The 23,464-nt window shown below is 49.7% G+C and overlaps 2 protein-coding genes across 2 annotated transcripts in view; both read right to left on the bottom strand.

Annotated features, from left to right (window-relative positions):
* LOC110126405 (mucin-12) overlaps nt 1-23,464 on the bottom strand; it is a 64,586-nt gene that overhangs the window by 8,753 nt on the left and 32,369 nt on the right. The window lies entirely within an intron of this gene.
* On the bottom strand, nt 112-22,448 carry LOC139032851 (mucin-22-like). Its single transcript, XM_070461080.1, has 2 exons — nt 22,346-22,448; nt 112-3,128 (listed from the first exon to the last, which is right to left on the bottom strand). The coding sequence occupies exons 1-2, from the start codon at nt 22,446-22,448 to the stop codon at nt 112-114; spliced, it is 3,120 nt and encodes a 1,039-aa protein (XP_070317181.1).

Below are 23,464 nucleotides of genomic sequence, written 5' to 3' on the forward strand. Positions count from 1 at the left end.
TCAAGAGTCCTACAACTCAAAAGAGAGACACACCATCCACTTGGATGATGTATACTGGCAACAAGATGGTACTGGAAGTGTGGAACAAGACCATAGGGAGGACAAAACTGATTAGCTGGTAAAGGAGATGAGCAGGAGGAGCCTGTAGAGTGACATACAAGTAGACTTACATGGTGTCGTAGTCGAAGAGTGGGTTGTCCTCACAGTTGTCTGTGTCCTAGTGAATGGGGGACGCAGGGTTGAAGTGGTACTGAATCCAGGGACTGGAGCACCAGTGGAGCCAGGTGAAGTGGAGGACACAGGAGAAGAAAAGCCAGAAGTCGACTCCTCTTTGGCAGTCATGGTGGTATATTGTGAGACCACAGTGTGGGTGGAGATCTCACTGGGGCTTGATGAGGAAGGACTTGCACTGTTTGTACTGTATAAAGAATGGGTAGAGAATGATGGCATGGACCCATCTGAGGAGCTGGTGTAGAGAGTGGATCCCAGAGAAGAAGATGTGGTCATGTGTCCATCTCCAACGGAAGTGGTTAAGGATTCTCCAGGCCTTGATGTGGAAGCAGAAATTTCATTTCCTACAGTAACAGTGCTGTTCAAGGTGCCTGTAGGTTTTGATGAATCAGGGGTGGAAGTAGCAAGAGTGAGTTCCTCTGTGAGGCCTGTGATTGTCTGTGTGGAGACAGACGGGGTGGTAGACAGCAGGCTGGGAATTGAAGAGGAAGCTAGGCTACCACCATGGCTGGGGTAGGAAGTTGACATAGAAGGTTCAGAAATGGTTGAAAGGACAGAGGACATCTCAGTAATTGTTGTTGTACTGAGTCCAGTGCTGGAGGTGGTGGTAGAAAGGCCCTCAGAGTTTGAAGGTATATAAATTGTTGAGGTGTAAGAGGAGACTGTATGTGTTGATGGTGCTGAGACTATGGTGGACACAGTGGCTTCAGGAGTAGAATATGTGGTCCTTTCTTCATCACCAGTGGAGGAGGTAATAGACTCAGCTGGACTTGAAGTGGACACAGGACTTCCATCCTCTTGAGAAATCGTCGATGTAGGTAAGTCCGTGACTTGAGAAAAATCAGATACGGTGTTGTGATCTGTGGATTTCTGAGTGACAAAAGTGGTGGACTGTACTGAACCAGACGAGCTGGGAAGTGTCTCTCCAGTGCTAGATGGGACTGTAGAGCTCCCAGCAACTCCAGTGTGGGAACTCTCAGAAGAAACACTAGATGCAGACCACCCAGAAGTAGTGGCAAAACTCCCAGGCCGTGTGGTGAGGGAACCCTCAGAAGACACGGTGAATTCAGGCAGACCAGAAATGGTTGGGGAGGACATGGGAATTGTGCTATGGGAGCCATCAGAAGACACTGTGGATTCAGACAGACCAGTAGTGGTAGAGCTCCCAGGTACCATGGTGGGGGAACCTGCAGGAGACACTGAGGATTCAGACTGGCCAGATGTGGTGTAGGAGCCCTCAGAAGAGACTGTGGATTCAGACTGACCAGAAGTAGTGGCAGAACTCCAAAGGACTGTGGAGAGGGAACCCTCAGAAGACACTGTGAAGTCAGACCCACCAGATAAAGTGGTGGAGCTCCCAGGGAATGTGGTGTGGGAATCCTCAGAGGAGACTGTGGATTTAGACAGGCTAGAAGTGGTTGGGTAGGGCACAGAAACTGTGGTATGGGAACCATCCAGAGAGACTGTTGATTCAGACTGAGAAGATGTGGTGATAAAGTTCCCAGGAACTGTAGTGTGGGAACCCTCAGAAGAGACTGTGGATTCTGACTGAACAGAAGGAGTGGGGGAACTCCCAAGGACTGTGGTGAGGGAACCTTCAGAAGAGACTGTAGATTCAGAATGACCAGACGTGGGGTGGAAACTCTCTGAAGAGACTATGGATTCAGACCAACCAGACGTGGTAGAATTCCAAGAGACTGTGGAGAGGGAACCCTCAGCAGATACAGTAGACTCAGACTGACCAGAAGTAGTGGTGGAGCTCCCAAGGAGTGTAGTGTGGAAACCTTCAGAAGAGACTGTGGATTCAGACTGGCCAGATGTTGTGTAAGAACCCTCCACAGAGACTGTGAATTCAGACTGATGAGATGTGGTGTGGGAACCCTCTGAATAGACTGTGAATTCTGACTGACCAGATGTGGTGTGGGAGTTCTCAGAAGAGACTGTATATTCAGACTGACCAGACGTGCTGACAGAGCTCAAAGGAATTGTGATGAAGGAACCCTCAGAAGAGACTGTAGATTCAGACTGAGCAGAAGTAAAGGTGGGTCTCCCAGGGGCTGTGGTGTGGGCACCCTGAGAAGAGACTGTGGATTCAAACTGACCAGATGTGGTGGTTAAGCTCCCAGAGATTGTTGAATGGAAACTCTCAGAAGAGACTGTGGATTCAGACTGACCAGATGTGGTGTGGGAACTCCCTGAAGAGACTGTATAATCAGACCAAGCAGATGTGGTGGTGGAGGTCCAAGGGATTCTGGTGAAGGAACCATCAGAAGTGACAGTAGATTCGGACCAATCAGAAGTAGTAGTGGAGGTTCCAGGGACTGTGGCAGGGGAACCCTCAGAAGAGATTGTGGATTCAGACTGACCAGATGTGGAGGTAAAATTTTCAGAGACTGTGGTGGGAGAACCCTCAGAAGAGACTGTGGATTCAGGCTGATCAGATGTGGTGCGGGAAATCTCAGAAGACAATGTGGATTCTGACAGAACAGATATGGTGGTGGAGGGTCCAGGGATTGTGGTGGGAGAAGCCTCGGAAGAGATTGTGGGTTCAGACTGAAGAAATGTGGTGTGGGAACTCTCAGAAGACACTGTGGATTCTGACAGAACTGATGTGGTGGTGAAGCTCCCAAGGAGTGTGGTGGAGGAACCCTCAGCAGAGACTGTGTATTCAGACTGACCAGATGTGGTGATAAAAGTCCCAGGGACTGTGGTGGGAGAAGCCTCAGAAGAGACTGTGGATTCAGACTGACCAGATGTGGTAATAAAAGTCCCAGGGACTGTGGTGGGAGACGCGTCAGAAGAGACTGTGGATTCAGACTGATCAGATGTGGTGTGGGAACTCTCAGGAGACACTGTGGGTTCTGACAGAACTGATGTGGTGGTGGAGCTCCCAGGGCCTGTGGTGGGGGACCACTCAGTAGAGACTGTGGATTCAGACTGACCAGATGTGGTGTGGGAACTCTCAGGAGACACTGTGGGTTCTGACAGAACTGATGTAGTTGTGGAGCTCCCAGGGCCTGTGGTGGGGGACCACTCAGTAGAGACTGTGGATTCAGACTGACCAGATGTGGTGTGGGAACTCTCAGAAGACACTGTGGGTTCTGACAGAACTGATGTGGTGGTGAAGCTCCCAAAGACTGTTGTTGGGAAACTCTCAGAAAAGACTGTGGATTCAGACTGAGCAGAGGTGGAGATAAAACTCCCAGACACTGTAGTGGAGGAAGCCTCAGAAGAGACTGTGGATTCAGACTGACCAGATGTGGTGATAAAAGTCCCAGGGACTGTGGTGGGAGACGCGTCAGAAGAGACTGTGGATTCAGACTGATCAGATGTGGTGTGGGAACTATCAGCAGACACTGTGGGTTCTGACAGAACTGATGTGGTGGTGAAACTCCCAAGGACTGTGGTTGGGAAACTCTCAGAAAAGACTGTGGATTCAGACTGACCAGATGTGGTGTGGGAACTCTCAGGAGACACTGTGGATACTGACAGAACTGATGTAGTGGTGGAGCTTCCAGTGACTGTGGTAGGAGAAACCTCAGAAGAGACTGTGTATTCAGACTGACCAGATGTCATGTGGGAACTCTCAGAATATACTGTGGATTCTGACAGAACTGATGTAGTTGTGGAGCTCCCAGGGCCTGTGGTGGGGGACCACTCAGTAGAGACTGTGGATTCAGACTGGCCAGATGTGGTGATAAATGTCCCAGGGACTGTGGTGGGAGATGCGTCAGAAGAGACTGTGGATTCAGACTGACCAGATGTAATAAAAGTCCCAGGGACTGTGGTGGGAGACGCGTCAGAAGAGACTGTGGATTCAGACTGACCAGATGTGGTAATAAAAGTCCCAGGGACTGTGGTGGGAGACGCGTCAGAAGAGACTGTGGATTCAGACTGACCAGATGTGGTGATAAAAGTCACAGGGACTGTGGTGGGAGATGCCTCAGAAGAGTCTGTGGATTCAGACAGACCTGATATGGTGGTGGAGCTTCCAGAAACTGTGGTGGGAGAAGCCTCAGAAGAGACTGTGGATTCAGACTGACCAGATGTGGTGATAAAAGTCCCAGGGACTGTGGTGGGAGACGCGTCAGAAGAGACTGTGGATTCAGACTGATCAGATGTGGTGTGGGAACTCTCAGGAGATACTGTGTGTTCTGACAGAACTGATGTAGTTGTGGAGCTCCCAGGGCCTGTGGTGGGGGACCACTCGGTAGAGATCGTGGATTCAGACTGCCCAGATGTGGTGATAAATGTCCCAGAGACTGTGGTGGGAGATGCGTCAGAAGAGACTGTGGATTCAGACTGACCAGATGTGGTAATAAAAGTCCCAGGGACTGTGGTGGGAGACGTGTCAGAAGAGACTGTGGATTCAGACTGATCAGATGAGGTGTGGGAAGTCTCAAGAGACACTGTGGGTTCTGACAGAACTGATGTGGTGGTGGAGCTCCCAGGGCCTGTGGTGGGGGACCACTCAGTAGAGATCGTGGATTCAGACTGCCCAGATGTGCTGATAAATGTCCCAGGGACTGTGGTGGGAGATGCGTCAGAAGAGACTGTGGATTCAGACTGACCAGATGTGGTGATAAAAGTCCCAGGGACTGTGGTGGGAGACATGTCAGAAGAGACTGTGGATTCAGACTGATCAGATGAGGTGTGGGAAGTCTCAAGAGACACTGTGGATTCTGACAGAACTGATGTAGTGGTAGAGCTTCCAGTGAGCGTGGTGGGAGATGCCTCAGAAGAGACTGTGGATTCAGACTGACCTGATGTCATGTGGGAGCTCTCAGAATATACTGTGGATTCTGACAGAACTGATGTAGTGGTGGAGCTGCCAGTGACTGTGGTGGGGGACCACTCAGTAGAGACTGTGGATTCAGACTGACCAGATGTGGTGATAAAAGTCACAGGGACTGTGGTGGGAGATGCCTCAGAAGAGTCTGTGGATTCAGACAGAACTGATATGGTGGTGGAGCTTCCAGAAACTGTGGTGGGAGAAGCCTCAGAAGAGTCTGTGGATTCAGACTGACCAGTTGTGGTGTGGGAACTCTCAGAAGACACTGTGGGTTCTGACAGCACTGATGTGGTGGTGGAGCTCCCAGGGCCTGTGGTGGGGGACCACTCAGCAGAGACTGTGGATTCAGACTGACCAGATGTGGTGTGGGAACTCTCAGAAGACACTGTGGTTTCTGACAGAACTGATGTGATGGTGGAGCTTCCAGTGACTGTGGTAAAAGAAGCCTCAGAAGAGACCGTGGATTCAGACTGACCAGATGTGGTGATAAAAGTCCCAGGGACTGTGGTGGGAGACGCGTCAGAGGAGACTGTGGATTCAGACTGATCAGATGTGGTGTGGGAACTCTCAGGAGATACTGTGGGTTCTGACAGAACTGATGTAGTTGTGGAGCTCCCAGGGCCTGTGGTGGGGGACCACTCAGTAGAGACTGTGGATTCAGACTGGCCAGATGTGGTGATAAAAGTCCCAGGGACTGTGGTGGGAGACGCGTCAGAAGAGACTGTGGATTCAGACTGACCAGATGTGGTAATAAAAGTCCCAGGGACTGTGGTGGGAGACGCGTCGGAAGAGACTGTGGATTCAGACTGACCAGATGTGGTAATAAAAGTCCCAGGGACTGTGGTGGGAGACGCGTCAGAAGAGACTGTGGATTCAGACTGACCAGATGTGGTGATAAAAGTCACAGGGACTGTGGTGGGAGATGCCTCAAAAGAGTCTGTGGATTCAGACAGACCTGATATGGTGGTGGAGCTTCCAGAAACTGTGGTGGGAGAAGCCTCAGAAGAGACTGTGGATTCAGACTGACCAGATGTGGTGATAAAAGTCCCAGGGACTGTGGTGGGAGACGCGTCAGAAGAGACTGTGGATTCAGACTGATCAGATGTGGTGTGGGAACTCTCAGGAGATACTGTGTGTTCTGACAGAACTGATGTAGTTGTGGAGCTCCCAGGGCCTGTGGTGGGGGACCACTCGGTAGAGATCGTGGATTCAGACTGCCCAGATGTGCTGATAAATGTCCCAGAGACTGTGGTGGGAGATGCGTCAGAAGAGACTGTGGATTCAGACTGACCAGATGTGGTAATAAAAGTCCCAGGGACTGTGGTGGGAGACGCGTCAGAAGAGACTGTGGATTCAGACTGATCAGATGAGGTGTGGGAAGTCTCAAGAGACACTGTGGGTTCTGACAGAACTGATGTGGTGGTGGAGCTCCCAGGGCCTGTGGTGGGGGACCACTCAGTAGAGATCGTGGATTCAGACTGCCCAGATGTGCTGATAAATGTCCCAGGGACTGTGGTGGGAGATGCGTCAGAAGAGACTGTGGATTCAGACTGACCAGATGTGGTGATAAAAGTCCCAGGGACTGTGGTGGGAGACATGTCAGAAGAGACTGTGGATTCAGACTGATCAGATGAGGTGTGGGAAGTCTCAAGAGACACTGTGGATTCTGACAGAACTGATGTAGTGGTAGAGCTTCCAGTGAGCGTGGTGGGAGATGCCTCAGAAGAGACTGTGGATTCAGACTGATCAGATGAGGTGTGGGAAATCTCAGGAGACACTGTGGGTTCTGACAGAACTGATGTGGTGGTGAAGCTCCGAAGGACTGTGGTTGGGAAACTCTCAGAAAAAACTGTGGATTCAGACTGAGCAGATGTGGTGATAAAACTCCCAGGCACTGTAGTGGAGGAAGCCTCAGAAGAGACTGTGGATTCAGACTGACCTGATGTCATGTGGGAACTCTCAGAATATACTGTGGATTCTGACAGAACTGATGTAGTGGTGGAGCTGCCAGTGACTGTGGTGGGGGACCACTCAGTAGAGACTGTGGATTCAGACTGACCAGATGTGGTGATAAAAGTCACAGGGACTGTGGTGGGAGATGCCTCAGAAGAGTCTGTGGATTCAGACAGAACTGATATGGTGGTGGAGCTTCCAGAAACTGTGGTGGGAGAAGCCTCAGAAGAGTCTGTGGATTCAGACTGACCAGTTGTGGTGTGGGAACTCTCAGAAGACACTGTGGGTTCTGACAGCACTGATGTGGTGGTGGAGCTCCCAGGGCCTGTGGTGGGGGACCACTCAGCAGAGACTGTGGATTCAGACTGACCAGATGTGGTGTGGGAACTCTCAGAAGACACTGTGGATTCTGACAGAACTGATGTGATGGTGGAGCTTCCAGTGACTGTGGTAAGAGAAGCCTCAGAAGAGACTGTGGATTCAGACTGACCAGATGTGGTGATAAAAGTCCCAGGGACTGTGGTGGGAGACGCGTCAGAAGAGACTGTGGATTCAGACTGATCAGATGTGGTGTGGGAACTCTCAGGAGATACTGTGGGTTCTGACAGAACTGATGTAGTTGTGGAGCTCCCAGGGCCTGTGGTGGGGGACCACTCAGTAGAGACTGTGGATTCAGACTGGCCAGATGTGGTGATAAAAGTCCCAGGGACTGTGGTGGGAGACGCGTCAGAAGAGACTGTGGATTCAGACTGACCAGATGTGGTAATAAAAGTCCCAGGGACTGTGGTGGGAGACGCGTCAGAAGAGACTGTGGATTCAGACTGACCAGATGTGGTAATAAAAGTCCCAGGGACTGTGGTGGGAGACGCGTCAGAAGAGACTGTGGATTCAGACTGACCAGATGTGGTGATAAAAGTCACAGGGACTGTGGTGGGAGATGCCTCAGAAGAGTCTGTGGATTCAGACAGACCTGATATGGTGGTGGAGCTTCCAGAAACTGTGGTGGGAGAAGCCTCAGAAGAGACTGTGGATTCAGACTGATCAGATGTGGTGTGGGAACTCTCAGGAGATACTGTGTGTTCTGACAGAACTGATGTAGTTGTGGAGCTCCCAGGGCCTGTGGTGGGGGACCACTCGGTAGAGATCGTGGATTCAGACTGCCCAGATGTGCTGATAAATGTCCCAGAGACTGTGGTGGGAGATGCGTCAGAAGAGACTGTGGATTCAGACTGACCAGATGTGGTAATAAAAGTCCCAGGGACTGTGGTGGGAGACGCGTCAGAAGAGACTGTGGATTCAGACTGATCAGATGTGGTGTGGGAACTCTCAGAAGACACTGTGGGTTCTGACAGAACTGATGTGGTGGTGGAGCTCCCAGGGCCTGTGGTGGGGGACCACTCAGTAGAGACTGTGGATTCAGACTGCCCAGATGTGCTGATAAATGTCCCAGGGACTGTGGTGGGAGATGCGTCAGAAGAGACTGTGGATTCAGACTGACTAGATGTGGTGATAAAAGTCCCAGGGACTGTGGTGGGAGACATGTCAGAAGAGACTGTGGATTCAGACTGATCAGATGAGGTGTGGGAAGTCTCAAGAGACACTGTGGATTCTGACAGAACTGATGTAGTGGTAGAGCTTCCAGTGAGCGTGGTGGGAGATGCCTCAGAAGAGACTGTGGATTCAGACTGACCTGATGTCATGTGGGAACTCTCAGAAGACACTGTGGGTTCTGACAGAACTGATGTGGTTGTGGAGCTCCCAGGGCCTGTGGTGGGGGACCACTCAGCAGAGACTGTGGATTCAGACTGACCAGATGTGGTGTGGGAACTCTCAGAAGACACTGTGGGTTCTGACAGAACTGATGTGATGGTGGAGCTTCCAGTGACTGTGGTAAGAGAAGCCTCAGAAGAGACTGTGGATTCAGACTGACCAGATGTGGTGATAAAAGTCCCAGGGACTATGGTGGGAGACGCATCAGAAGAGACTGTGGATTCAGACTGATCAGATGTGGTGTGGGAACTCTCAGGAGATACTGTAGGTTCTGACAGAACTGATGTAGTTGTGGAGCTCCCAGGGCCTGTGGTTGGGGACCACTCAGTAGAGATCGTGGATTCAGACTGCCCAGATGTGGTGATAAATGTCCCAGGGACTGTGGTGGGAGATGCGTCAGAAGAGACTGTGGATTCAGACTGACCAGATGTGGTGATAAAAGTCCCAGGGACTGTGGTGGGAGACGCGTCAGAAGAGACTGTGGATTCAGACTGATCAGATGAGGTGTGGGAAGTCTCAAGAGACACTGTGGGTTCTGACAGAACTGATGTGGTGGTGGAGCTCCCAGGGCCTGTGGTGGGGGACCACTCAGTAGAGATCGTGGATTCAGACTGCCCAGATGTGCTGATAAATGTCCCAGGGACTGTGGTGGGAGATGCGTCAGAAGAGACTGTGGATTCAGACTGACTAGATGTGGTGATAAAAGTCCCAGGGACTGTGGTGGGAGACGTGTCAGAAGAGACTGTGGATTCAGACTGATCAGATGAGGTGTGGGAAGTCTCAAGAGACACTGTGGATTCTGACAGAACTGATGTAGTGGTAGAGCTTCCAGTGAGCGTGGTGGGAGATGCCTCAGAAGAGACTGTGGATTCAGACTGACCTGATGTCATGTGGGAACTCTCAGAAGACACTGTGGGTTCTGACAGAACTGATGTGGTTGTGGAGCTCCCAGGGCCTGTGGTGGGGGACCACTCAGCAGAGACTGTGGATTCAGACTGACCAGATGTGGTGTGGGAACTCTCAGAAGACACTGTGGGTTCTGACAGAACTGATGTGATGGTGGAGCTTCCAGTGACTGTGGTAAGAGAAGCCTCAGAAGAGACTGTGGATTCAGACTGACCAGATGTGGTGATAAAAGTCCCAGGCACTGTGGAGGGAGAAGCATCAGAAGAGACTGTGGATTCAGACTGATCAGATGAGGTGTGGGAAGTCTCAGGAGACACTGTGGGTTCTGACAGAACTGATGTGGTGGTGAAGCTCCCAAGGACTGTGGTTGGGAAACTCTCAGAAAAGACTGTGGATTCAGACTGAGCAGAGGTGGAGATAAAACTCCCAGGCACTGTAGTGTAGGAAGCCTCAGAAGAGACTGTGGATTCAGACTGACCTGATGTCATGTGGGAACTCTCAGAATATACTGTGGATTCTGACAGAACTGATGTAGTGGTGGAGCTGCCAGTGACTGTGGTGGGAGAAGCCTCAGAAGAGACTGTGGATTCAGACTGACCAGATGTGGTGATAAAAGTCACAGGGACTGTGGTGGGAGACGCCTCAGAAAAGTCTGTGGATTCAGACAGAACTGATATGGTGGTGGAGCTTCCAGAAACTGTGGTGGGAGAAGCCTCAGAAGAGTCTGTGGATTCAGACTGACCAGTTGTGGTGTGGGAATTCTCAGGAGACACTGTGGGTTCTGACAGAACTGATGTGGTGGTAAAGCTCCCAGGGCCTGTGGTGGGGGAACCCTCAGAAGAGACTGTGGATTCAGACTGACCAGATGTGGTGTGAGTACTCTCAGAAGAGACTGTGGGTTCAGATTGATCAGATGTGGTGATAAAACTCCCAGGGGATGTGGTGTGAGAAGCCTCAGAAGAGACTGTGGATCCAGTCTGATCAAATGTGGTGGTGGAGCTCCATAGCCCTGTGGTTAGGGAACCCTCAGAAGACACTGTAGATTCTGACAGAACTGATGTGGTGGTGGAGCTTCCAGGGATTCTGGTGGGAGAAGCCTCAGAAGATACTGTGGGTTCAGACTGACCAGATGTGGAGATAGAACTCCGTGGAACTGTAGTGAAGGAACTCTCAGAAGAGACTGTAAATTCAGACTGACCAGATGTGGTGTGGGAACTCTCTGATTCTGTGGATTCTGACAGAACTAATGTGGTGGTTAGGCTCCCAGGGCCTGTAGTCAGGTAACCCTCAGAAGACACTGTGGATTCTGACAGACCTGATGTGGTGGCGGAGCTTCCAGTGACTCTCGTGGGGGAACCCTCAGAAGAGATTGTGGATTCAGACTGCCCAGAAGTATTGGGTGAACTTTCAAGGACTGTGGTGAGTGGACCTTTAGAAGAGACTGTGGATTTAAGCTGACCAGATGTGCTATGGGCACTCTCTAAAGAGTTTGTAGATTCAGATTGATCAAATGTTGTGGTGTAGTTCAGTTGGACTGCTGCTTCGGCACCCTCAGAAGACACTGTGGATTTAGACTGACCAGAAGTGGTGGTGGAACTCCCCAGTGCAGTGGTGAGGAGACTTGCAGAAGAGACTGCAGATTCAAGTGAACCAGAAGTTGTGGTGGAATTTTCAGAGACTGTGGTGCTAGTAGTTATTGTGTAATCTGTTGTTGTCGTCCCTGAAATAAAAGAAGTTGTAGTTTGTCAGGACTTGAAAGGGATGCAGTTTTTTAATCTTTGATGTATTCGGTTTCAAAGGACTATTATTTTGAACAAATATGAAATGTTTATAGAGAGTGTCTTTATTGAATGTCGTCACTGTTTGTCTAGAGTCTTGAGTGCTGCTTGATTCACCAGGACCATAATATACTGAAGCTTTTACATTATCAGTGGTATTTAAGGAGGCAGATGAACTGAAAGATTTGATAATTCTTAGATTGTTTTAGGAAAAAAGAATTTCCTTCTAGTCAATATGGCTGATGGTCCATCATCCTAGACATGTAGGTGTCACCAGGACTTGTGGGGCCATTTTTGGTTAAAATGCTGGTAGAGAACATCATGAGTTGGGAAAACTCAGAGATGAGACTACTATGGTCTAGGATTTTGTTATTGCATTTAGTGGCAGTCTGTCCCAGGCTGCCTGGGACATAGCTGGTCAGTCTGTTACACTGAAGCATGGCTTTCCTTTCCAAGGGTTTAGGAAGTGTCAGGGCATCTGTAGATTTGGACAATTTACCAATGGTAATCTAGAAATTTGGTCTCTTCTGTTAAATATAGAAATTTTTATAGAGCAAGACATTAATATCACTTGCTAATGTTCTGGGAGTTGATTGTGATTTATGACTTGAATTGTTAGTTATGGCTGTGGCTGTGGATTTTGACAAATCTGCATGTATATATGTGTGTGTGTGTGTGTGTGTGTGTGTGCATGCTCAATAACTTCAGCTGTGTTTAACTCTATGTGACCCTATGTACTGTGGCCTGCCAGGCTCCTCTGTCCTAGGGATTTTCCCAGCAAGAATACTGAAGTGGGTTGGCATGTCCTCCTCCTGATTCAGGGATGGAAACTGTGTCTCCTGCAACTCCTGCACTGCAGCAGATTCTTTACTGCTGAGACACGAGGGAAGCCTATATATATATATATACTCACACATACATATATATACACACATACACATATACCTAGATATCATTTTTCTCAATCCATAGTGTCATTCGCAAACACCTGAACTGAAAATGCCTCCACTTCAAGTATACATGTATACTTTTGCCCAATATTGCCTGTATATTCCTCCCTGGGCACCCTGGGACCTGTGCATCTCCTTGGGTATCTGGCATAAATTCTAGTGGATAGTTGTACTCACACAAATGCCCCCTGCACATTCCTTTTGCCCCTCACATTTTGTGATCTGCAGGCCACATGATCCCCTTCCATCCTCTGGCCAGTACTTAGTCAGACAAGTCTCTCTTCCCATCCTATACATCTGAGGTTCCTCCTCTACCCCAATACTTCCTACTGACCTCAAAGGAATAGGGGAGCTAAGGCAGTCAACCGTTAGCCTGGACAAGTCATCGCCTGTCCTCCCTCTCCAGACACACTTACACAGGGACTAGCCACTCTTGTGGAATGCTGCCACCTCTACCTGGCTGTCCTGTGTTCATCACAGCTGCCCAGGTAAGCTCTTCCCCCCACTACTGGTCCCACAGCCCATTCAATGGGTTGCAACTGTCTAGTAATGGGAGCTGGGCTTGCACCCTGGGGCTGGAGGGCTTCTATTGTGTTCTCTGGGCCACTTAGAATATGTGGCTGCACTTGTGGAACTCTATTTTCCTATGTAAGGTGGGACTGTATCCCTGGCTCCTCTTCACTCTGCCTATAAGATGAATAAGATCAAATAAGGAAAGGATCTTTGAGACAGTTACACCATAGATCTAGGGATTATCAGGAATTCCACAGGATAGTGTGCAGGAAACTTCCTAGAGAAGTCAGGGAATGCAGGCTCTCGTCCCTCCTATCAGTCCCCACTCCTCTGCAAAGATACCCTGGGGCTGCATGTTTCTCATCTCTCAGGAAGGTGGTCTTTGGCCCCTGGCAGAGGGGACAGTGGAAGCCATCAGGGAAGCAGCACCCTCTACCATCCCAGATGCTCCCATTTTCAGAGGGTCCTTAAAGAGGCAGACAGTCTCAGGGAGAGACCAGAAGCTGGACCAGGGAGTGGACCAGCCATGGGAGTGGACCATTAGTGAAGACACGACATTCACACCAATGGTTCTGGATCATTGGCTTTGCAGAGCTTCCATCAGAACTTTAGGGGAAAAGTGATATCAAACCGCTGATTAAGGTAGGTCAAGTCAAAGGTGCCATAATGCCTATGATTTGTAGGATTCTAAATTAATGTTAAAAACTTGACAAGATTACTTGGTTGTTTTTTGTCTTGCCCAGTTCTCTTGCACAGAGCTGACTCATTAGAAAAGATCCCGATGCTGGGAAAGAGTGAAGGCAGGAGGAGAAGGGGATGACAGAGGATGAGATGGTTGGATGGCATCACTGACTCAATAGACATGAGTTAGAGCAAGCTCTGGGAGATGGTGAAGGACAGGGAAGCTTGGCGTGCTTCAGTCCATGGGGTCACAAATAGTTGGATACGACTGAGCAATTGAACAACTTGCCTACCAAGGGGAAGAGAAGGGGCTGAGCTGAGAGGCTGCCAAGGGTGGAGGTGGGGGCATCCTTGAGTCTTAGGCATAGGAAGGGTCAGAGAGAGAGAGCACACAATGAGGGCTTTAGTCAACCCAAAACACACTGTAACATGGCTCAGAGTAAACCCAGGCTGGTGGACAAATGGGCCCCCACCCCTCAAGGATGCTCCTGGCCCTCCCCCGAACAGTGCAATTCTAGAGCAGTCAAGGCCCATTTAAGGGGCACAGAAGTCAATGGTGGCGGGGAGGGGGAGGTGGAGGGAGGGAACTGTTCCTCTGCCTTTCTCAGAAGGCTTCAAAATGAAAGTAAAAGCCAAGCTATCTTTTTCCTTCCTTCTTTAAAAAGAAAGGATTTGGTGGACTTAGGTATTATAAGTTTTACTGGACTTTTCAAGTTATAAAAGTAGACTATATTTGTTGTGACACGTCAAGAATGAGAAAGCATATAAAGGCAATTTATGATCCCTAACTGAATCACAGGAATGAGTAGAGGTGGGGGGAGAGGTGACATTTATTGGCTGCCTATCAAATTCCTGAGTAGTCGTATCACACTATAATTCAGTGACCGTGTATGTAATTGCCTTTGCTCCTTTCTGATAACAGAGGAAACACTTCTGCCATGTTCAGCCTGACCCAGAGCAGATGCTCCATGAGGAGGTCTTGGATAAAGGAGCTAATGAACACTGAAAAGTCTGTCCAATAATTTTTGTTAGTTATTTAATGTCATCTCGGGAGGAAGACGTGACTATTCCTGTTTCACAACTGAATTGAGGTTCTAAGGGTTAAATATCTTCCAAGTTCACCCAACTGGTAAGACAGAATTCAAGCACAATCTGAAGGTAGCTTTTACTTTCAGCATAAGGAAGGGGGTTGCAAAGAGAAGAACAAGGAAAAGGTTTCAAGTCTAGGGAACAGCATGTGTGGAAGCTCAGAGTACATGTTTGGATTGAAGCTGGATGTTGAGAAACCAGAGGAGGCAGAGGGAAGGCTGGCAAGGTGAGTGTAAAGCCAGCTCTGGACTTGACTCAGCAATAGAGAAGAGTGTCCAGAAGAGGCCATGGTCACAACTGTGCGTTAGGAGCAGAATCTGGAGAGAAGGGGTGGTGAGGGCAGGGGAAGATTGATGACACATGTTGGGACAGTTTCTGAACAAGCTTTCTTTTGTCTTTATTCCTGAATCCACACCATTTACTCCAGTTTGCTGCCACTCACATGTCCACTATAGTTGCCGACCAGCTTGAGTACCCCAATCGCTGTCCATTTCATCAGTTTGCCCTTCCTCCTGGAATCTCTCATTTCCTTCAGATTCTAAGACACAACTGCCTCCTAATCACCCTTTTTCTCCTCCCTGGTGTTGTTCTTTCCTGTTCAGTATCTAAGTGAGCAGAGTAGAAAAGACTCTGATGCTGAAAAGAGTCAGGGAAAGATTGAGGTCAAAAGAAGAGGGCAGCATAGGATAAGATGGCTAGATAGCATCACTGACTAAGTGGGCATGAATTTGAGCAAACTCCAGGAGACAGTGAAGGACAGAGGAGCCTTGTGCTGCAGTCCACGGGGTCGCAAAGTGTTGGGTGTGACTTAGCAACTGAACAACAACAACAGCAAGATCTAAGTGAAACCCTTAAGATAAAGGCTCTGCCGTATCCCTCATCTTCCAGCAGCAATCCCCTCTGTGGCCAAGGCTTTAACTCATTTCTGGGAGGGACAAGGAAAAGGCACCCTAGGGAACTTTTCTGGTAGTCCAATGGCTAAGATTCCCTGCTCCCCATGCAGGGGTCCCGGGTTCAATCCTTGGTCAGGGAACTAGATCCCACATGCCACAATTAAAGATCCCAAGTGCTGCAACTGAGCCCAGCTAAATAAAATTAATACATTAATATTTTTTAAAAAAGAAGTAGGCCCCCTAGACAGCACTGCCCTGGTGAAGTGCTTCAGAACCCTCCCAGCCCAAAATTCTGGTCGCCACAACATCTCCAAAGGATGTGGCAGAGAACTTGAGCAAAGTCCTTCCCAGACTCAACCTCCAGGGTCAGGGGTGGTCCACAAGGAAGCTGAGCCAAGGAAAAACACAGAAGTTCTCCAAAGGAACAATTAACATGGCCAATAAGCCTACAAGAAGAAAATGGTCAACTTCACTAGAAAGCAAAGATTTTCAAAACAGAGCAAGATACTATTTATCTTTACTTATCACATGGCATCCCTCTGTGATGTTAAGTGATGTAGCTGGTATTGGTTGGGGAATAAGATGCTGATGGATGTTTACTTAGTATCTTATTTCTAAAGGGTAATTTGAAAATGTACCTTAAGGATCATGGGCTGAGTCATACTATTTCAATGATTCCTATCCTAGTTACTAACCCTGAAGTAAAGGAATCCAATGCAGATTTTTGTTTAAAAAATTTCTTTACAGCAATGTTTATTACATTATTATCTATTATAATGAAAAATTGGGGAAAACCTCTCTAAGAATAGGAGAATAGGAGACTGGTTAAATGGCTAAAGTATTCCATAAAATTGAATATTGATCAGTCATTAAAATAGAAACTGCCCATAGAATAACTCTAAATAGTTATTTGGAAAAAGACCAAAATGTTAACAACATTTATCTGAGTGGCAGGCTTAAGGGAGATTTTCCTCCTTTGGTCTGTCTATATTTTCTGAATGTCGTACCATAAATAGGCATTCCTGATATAATGTTTAAACACAGTAAAGGTATATGCCATAAAAATAAAACCTTAGGTGCACCCTGCACCTTGGAAAACCCAGGCAAAATCACTAATAATTCCCAAGCTGGGATTCCCCACAATTTTGTGGTCAAAATGCTTAACAAGAATGATCTTAATGTCATTTTTGTGTTGCTAGAAAATGTCATTTTAGTGTTACACTAGCCATCCAAGACACCAGGTCTCCAATCAAACAAGTAAAAATTTGTTTGATAAAATCTCTTGCCCTGTGTACAGTTCTTATCGCCTCTTTCTTTAAAACATAATCATTTTAGGGACTTCTGTGGTGGTCTTGTGGTTAAGAGTTCATCTTCCAATGCAGGGGACTCAGGTTCAATGCCTGGTTGCAAACTAAGAATCCCACATGCTGCAGGGCAACTAAGCCCACACACCACAAAGAAGATCCAGTTCAGCCAAAAAATTAATAATAAACTAAATTATTTTTAAAAAGATAATCATTTGAGTTAGGCAGCTGGTTTGCCAGGCAGGTTTTTCACTGTGACATTCTTGAGGAAGAGCCCTCAAAAGCACCTTGGGACAAGTCTGAAGACCACCACCCTCCTACTCTAATATCTTCAAAACATATTTCTGCTTGCGGTGACTCAGCGAGGTCCATGGGAACAGTCCTGAAGAGTGGAGTGTGGAGTTGGGGGCACTCCTGTCAGGCTAGGTGCTACCCAGCTTCGGGATCTCATATAGTTAACCTCTCTGAGCTTCCATTTCCTCCAGAAAATGGAGATGACCGATGCCTGCCTTCACCACTCTGCTCATTCTAGAATATTCTCCAAGAGAAGCAGTGCGGCGACCACTAGGCTGTGTCACTCAGTCCTGGGTGTACTCTCAGCCCTGCCACACACAGCCTCAGTGACTTGGACCCATCTCCTTTTCTGTAAAGTCATTCCCACCCGGCAGAGTCACCACAGAGGTGACACGGGGTAGGGGCCACCTTGGCTCTGTCCCCGACCCCCACCCCCCTGCACACACCTGTGGAGAATGAATGGGCTTCCTGGTTTTCTAGCATCAGCAGCCAGTGCCACCTGCCCCTGCCCACTGCCTCCCTGAAAAGACAGTAGTTGCTCTCATTGCTGCAGAAGAATGATATGGAGGGTTGAATTGTGTTTTGCCAAGGCAGGAAATGTGGGTTTGATCCCTGGGTTGGGAAGATCCCCTGGAGAGGGAAATGGCAACCCACTCCAATATTCTTGCCTGGGAAATCCCATGGACAGAGGAGCCTGGTGGGCTGCAGTCCATTGAGTCACAAAGAGTTGGACACAACTTAGTCACTAAACAACAACAATAAAAGATATGTCCAAGTCCTAACACTTGTATGCTTGAGTGTGACCTTATTTGGAAATATAGGCTTTATAGATATAATTAAGTTAAGGATCTCAAAATCAGATCCTTCTGGATTTAGGTTGGGCCTTAAATCCAATGACTGGGGTCCTTGTAAGAGAAAGGTAAGGGGCATTTGACACAAATTCAGGGGAGAAGGCCATGAGATGACAGAGGCAGAGTCTAGAGTGATGCCACACAGGCAAGGAATGCCACAAAGCACCAGAACCCAGAGGGGGCAATGAAAACCTTTGGAGGGATTGGACCCTGGGGATATCTCATTTCAGACTTCCGGCCTCCGTCACTATGAGAGAATACACTTCTGTTGTTTGAAACCACCAAGTTTATGGTAATTTGTTACAGCAGCCCCAAGAAACTAACACACACAGACACTCCCACTTAAAGCAAGTGGTAAAGAAAGTGGGCTCTGGAGCCTGACACTGTGGGTTCCCCTCCCGACTCCTCCACCTGATGGATGGAAACCTTAAACTACTTAGCTCATGTCTCCATGCCTCAGTTTCCCCAGGTGTAAAACAGAAATCAGTCACAGCACTTCTTTCCAGGGTTTCTGGGAAATTTAAATGAGATATCAGATATCATTTAGAACACTGTTTAGCACATAGTAGGCCCTCAATGAACACCAGCAATTTTGAGCATTAGGGTCATACTCAGGCCACAGGTGGAGAAGAAAATGGCATCCCACTGCAGTATTCTTGCCTGGAAAATCCTATGGACAGAGGAGCCTGGCAGGCTAGAGTTCATGGGGTCACAAAGAGTCAGACACAGCTGAGCAGCTGGGCACAGGCTACAGGGAGCTCTGGCTTTCCAAATTGTTAGACCTGGAGGATCCAGGTGTCAATATTCCAGTTACGTCCATAGCTATGTATGGCTTTGTCAGTTCTGAGATTGTCTAAAGTGTTTGAATATCTATTACTGTTGTTGTTATTTAGTCATTAAGTTGTGTCCAACTCTTTGCGGCCACTCTCCAGGCCGAGCCTCACCACCAGCCTTAGGTTGTGGTTCTTTCTGCCCCATTCTCATATTTCCATCTAGTAAACAAGACTGTAAACTGGCTTATTCATTCTGTCTGGTTCAGAGCACCTGCCTGGGCAGAGCCAAGCCTCCTGTGTTTGCAGAATGAGTAAGTTTATTACTCTGCATAAAACGTCACTTCCTTTTAATTGCTCTAAGTTTACATCACCTACATTCCAAAGGTTACCCCTTTGGCTATTGTGAACAAATCCATTCTAGTCTTTGCCACAGTTTTATACATCGAACGTTTCCACTTCCACTTTGGCCTTTCTAGGTTCCAGAACTCCCCTGACCACTTGGGGCCCCTGAGGCAGCCCTTCCAAGAGAGACACTCAGTCCCTGTTCCCTGCTGTCATTCCAAGCAGCTCCCTTCCTAGGAACACTTTGGAACTTCACGTCCACAGGACAGGACAGACTCCAGTCCTCATCGTAGGAACTCTGTGGCCCCTGCAGCAGTGGAGAATGAAGAATTCTAGACCGTGTCTCTGTTTTTGTCCTCCTTCCTGAGCCCAGACCTCTAGGAAAGCTCCATCCAGAAATCCCAAGCTCACCGCAAGCTCAACAGGCCTGCCTGGAGCCCATTGTCAATCACCAAAAAGAGTCTCTTGCTTCTTGAGTCACACAGGCTCTAGAACTATCTATCTTGGTGCCTCCACAGCCCATCCTCGAGAGGAAACTCCTCTCCATTTCCAGGGGAGTTGGGTTCCCAGATGGACCCTCAAGGGGAAGGGGAAGCACGCTGACAGAAACCACCCACCCTGGCCATACACCATAGTAAGCATGTGTGAGTTATTTTGTGACAGGAGGTCCTAGTAAGGAACACAGAACTAACAAGACACCACCAACCAGAAAAATTAGGAAAAGGTCACAAGGAGACACCACAGGTCCAATCATCTCCCAGAATCCTTCTCTCTGGCACCCATCTTGGCTGAGCCGCTAGGAAGGGCCCTGAGTCAGAATGGTTGGCCAAAGAGAGCCTGGAAACTAATCCCATCACCAAAAAAACTGGAACCAGGGAGCCACGAGGCAGAGCAGTCCTCCTGGGTTCCCGGACCCTACTGCTCTGCACCCGGACGCCCCTTCCCGGTGAAGTCTCCTGCTTTGTCAGATCGTGTGTCTCCTCAAGCAATTCAATTCTGAGTGGTAGGCAGGAGCCCACTCTCAGGCCCTGGAAGGGGTCTCCCTTCCTGCAAAACCAGGTTGGCTCTCAATGTATCTGTCTTACCAGGGTGACCCACCCCTGCTCTGTCCTTGGGCATTCTCTGGTGTCCAAAAGCCTCCACCTGGTTTTAGTGCTCCTGTTGCCTAAAGATGCTCCCGCACCAGTACGCTTTCCCAACCGGGCACGTGCCCCTCGCCTTCAGGGCATTCCTACACCTTGACTCCCCGGCACAGCCCTGCAGTGTTTTTCTGCTTTCTCCAGCTGGCATTCCTTGTCCCTCCTGTTCACTTGTCCAAGACCTCATCAGTCTTCATGGTGGGAACTGGGGAACCCAGAGGACGGAGCAGATGAGAAACAAAGAAAACCACAGATGCCACCACTGGCATCTGCTCTGATGTCTGAACCCTTCCCTGAGAACCCAGAATACATGCAGGGAGGTGGAGGTATGCAGAGGGCTGAGGGCCCTCCAGTGTGGGCTCACGGGCAGCACAAACCTAGAGTCAGGTAAGTGAGGTCATGGTGATCATCATATGATTACCGGTCACACTGTTCCCGGGTAAGTCACTCACCCTCTCTGACCCTTGCTTTCCTATCTGCCTTCCTTTCATTTCACAATCTTCTTAATAAAAGTCATACTGACTGCATGCTGTGAAATGTCTTTGCAAATAACAGATCCTTCTTCCAGTTGGGGGCAGTGGGCCTTGGAGCGTCCTCAGACCTGGAGTGCCCTGGAATGGCCTTACTTGCCTGACCTCTTCACGCCTGACAGCTGTCTGCACTTATCAGAGACAGACACTTTTTGACTCCTTAGTGTGCTAATGGATCCAACATGATGTTTTTCCTTGCAGTTATGAGCATCTTGCCAATAGGGATCTTTGCTTGTGTGGATGGGATCTCTAAGGCCTGGCAGGAGGCACAGAGGCAACTCATTTGCTGACTTCTGGGTCCTTTCTCATTGTCATTGCCCTCAGCTTCCGCCTGGGGAGCTGAAACAGGCAGACCCCTCCTAAGGCTGACCCCCAGCATAGCATCCTTTTCTCTGTATATTACCTTAAAGCTAATATGTCTGTAATTAATGTATTTTCAGTGTTAGGGGAAGTGTTAGTCCCTAACACAAAGTTTACACCCCCAGTCCTGCCTCCTCTCCCCTCAGGTTCTCCCAGCCAGAGCCACTACCCCCAATGCGTCCTGGTAGAGGAGAAGGAAGTACATCAAGGCATTGTGGACTGAGGTCGCCTCTAAGGACCTAAGTTCCCATGTGGGCTATCTCACAGCTGCCCTTGAAGACCTCCAGAGACATCCCCACCTGTACTCCCCCACCCTCAATCCACTCACAACCCCTCACCTTCAACTCAAGCGATGCCACTTTCAACTGGCTGGCACCTTGGGCTCACTCCCCCAATGCCCCTCATGGGAGCATCCACTTTGCCCACTCCTTCCCCCAGGGGTGCTTCCCTGTTGCTAAGGAGTCAGAAAGTCTGAACCCAGGGGAATCAGCTTCTAATCAGTCTCTTCCCAAACTAACGGCCGTGACAAGGTTATTTTGTTTATCTGTTTGCTTTCTGGCTACCCTGCGCAGCTTTCTGGATCTTGCTTCCCCACTTAGGGACTGAACTCGTGCCCCCCGCAGTGGAAGCCCAGAGTCATAACCACTGGACTACCAGGGAAGTCCCTCCATGACAAGGTATAACAAGGACCTCAGAGCCTGCCTCCCCCTCAAGCCCTTCCGTGATCTCTAACTAGAGGGGCTGCCCCTGGCCCCCTTGAGGCTCTCCCCAGGCCAGGAGGGAAGCTATTGGACACCCCGTGGGCTCCTGACCCGCGGCCAGGGCCAGCAGCCTGTGCAGTGTCTCCATGAAGTTTGGAAAGAGCTAACCCAACACTTGGGCCGATGCAACCCCCAGGATGAAGGCAGGCAGAAACCACCGCCCAGATGAAGAAGCCCCTTGGGGAGGGTGGATTCCAGTGAACCATCAACAACATAGCACAGCCCAGGCCCTTCCCTCTGCACCCATGGGTCTCCAGGGTGACCCCTTTAGCTCCCAAAGACAGGATGAGGTCATGGCCAGGGTGTCCAGCCCTTGAGCAGCCCCCTCCCCTGAAAAGAGAGGGAGGGAAGAAAGAAGGGAGGTTAGCCCCCTGCAGCCCTCTCTGAGGCCAGCACACATCAGGACCACTGGGAACCAGGGCCGGTCTCACTCACCTGATGATGTGGATGTGGCAGTGGCCGTGGATGTGGCAATGGCCGTGGATGTGGCAGTGGCTGAGGAGGAGGCAGTGCTGGGCACCCAGAGCCAGAAAACCATCGGCAGGATCCAGGTCACCAGCATCTCCCTGAGCGTGAGACCCTGGCTGCAGGGTCTGCCCACATCAGGAGAGACTAAGAAATGAGTGCCTCCCAGGGAGAGATCAGCTATATAAAGGACCCCAGAGACCTTTGCCTTGGGAAGGACAGTGTCTGGCCCAGGGTGGAGATGAGCATATGGGGCTGAGTAGGTGACACATACTGACCACGGGGAGGTGGCCAAAGGGCAGCCGGGCCACCCTCTTCCTCTCTAAGAGACCAGAACCACCCTCCGCAGGGTCTCCAGGCAGCAGAAGCCAGAGTCACGGGTGGGGCAGGGCAGGAGGGAGGGACCGACAGTCAGAGGTGTGAGTGCGTGACGGTTGCTAAGAGGTGGGGGCCAACAAATGCCACAAAGACGGTGAGTGTGGAGGGAGGGGTGCCAGAGCCCGGGCATGGGGCTGCGGCCAGGCCAGGCCGAGGGAAGAACCCTCCACCTTTGCCCCCGAGAGGCCTCACTTCTGGTCTTCTTTCCCCGTCATCCACCCAGTGCTGGCCCCTTCCGAAGAAGGGCAGTGGCTTCTTCCCCCAGGCCACCTCTGATCCCAGTGCCTCTCCCGGGCGGGGCTGCCTCTCACACCTGAGGCTTTATGGTTCTGGTCTCCACCCTCACAGTGGCCACTGCCAGTACCCTCTTCTGTCCTGAACAAAAGTCCCAGGGGCTTTCCGACTCCCCCACCCAAGGAAGCAGGTTGTGCCAGCCCTGACCCCCCTCAGCTCTGGTCTGGCGGGATTGGCTGCCCACAATAGTGGGAACAAGAGGGTCCCAGGTACGGCAGGCAGGCTCTGGCAGGAGTGTGTCTGCCACCGAGGCTTCTAGTCTCAAGGTCTTTGGGGATGCTTGGCTTACCCATCAGAGCCAAAGGTGGCTCTGACCATTGTGGCCAGCGGCGGCGGTCACCACTCCAGTGGGTGACCCCACCAGAGTCACCCACCACCCAAAGCCAGCTCTGAGCTCTTAACATTGAGGGGCACAGA

This window comes from Odocoileus virginianus, chromosome 33 (genome assembly GCF_023699985.2).
Source record: "Odocoileus virginianus isolate 20LAN1187 ecotype Illinois chromosome 33, Ovbor_1.2, whole genome shotgun sequence".
Taxonomy (NCBI): Eukaryota; Metazoa; Chordata; class Mammalia; order Artiodactyla; family Cervidae; genus Odocoileus; species Odocoileus virginianus.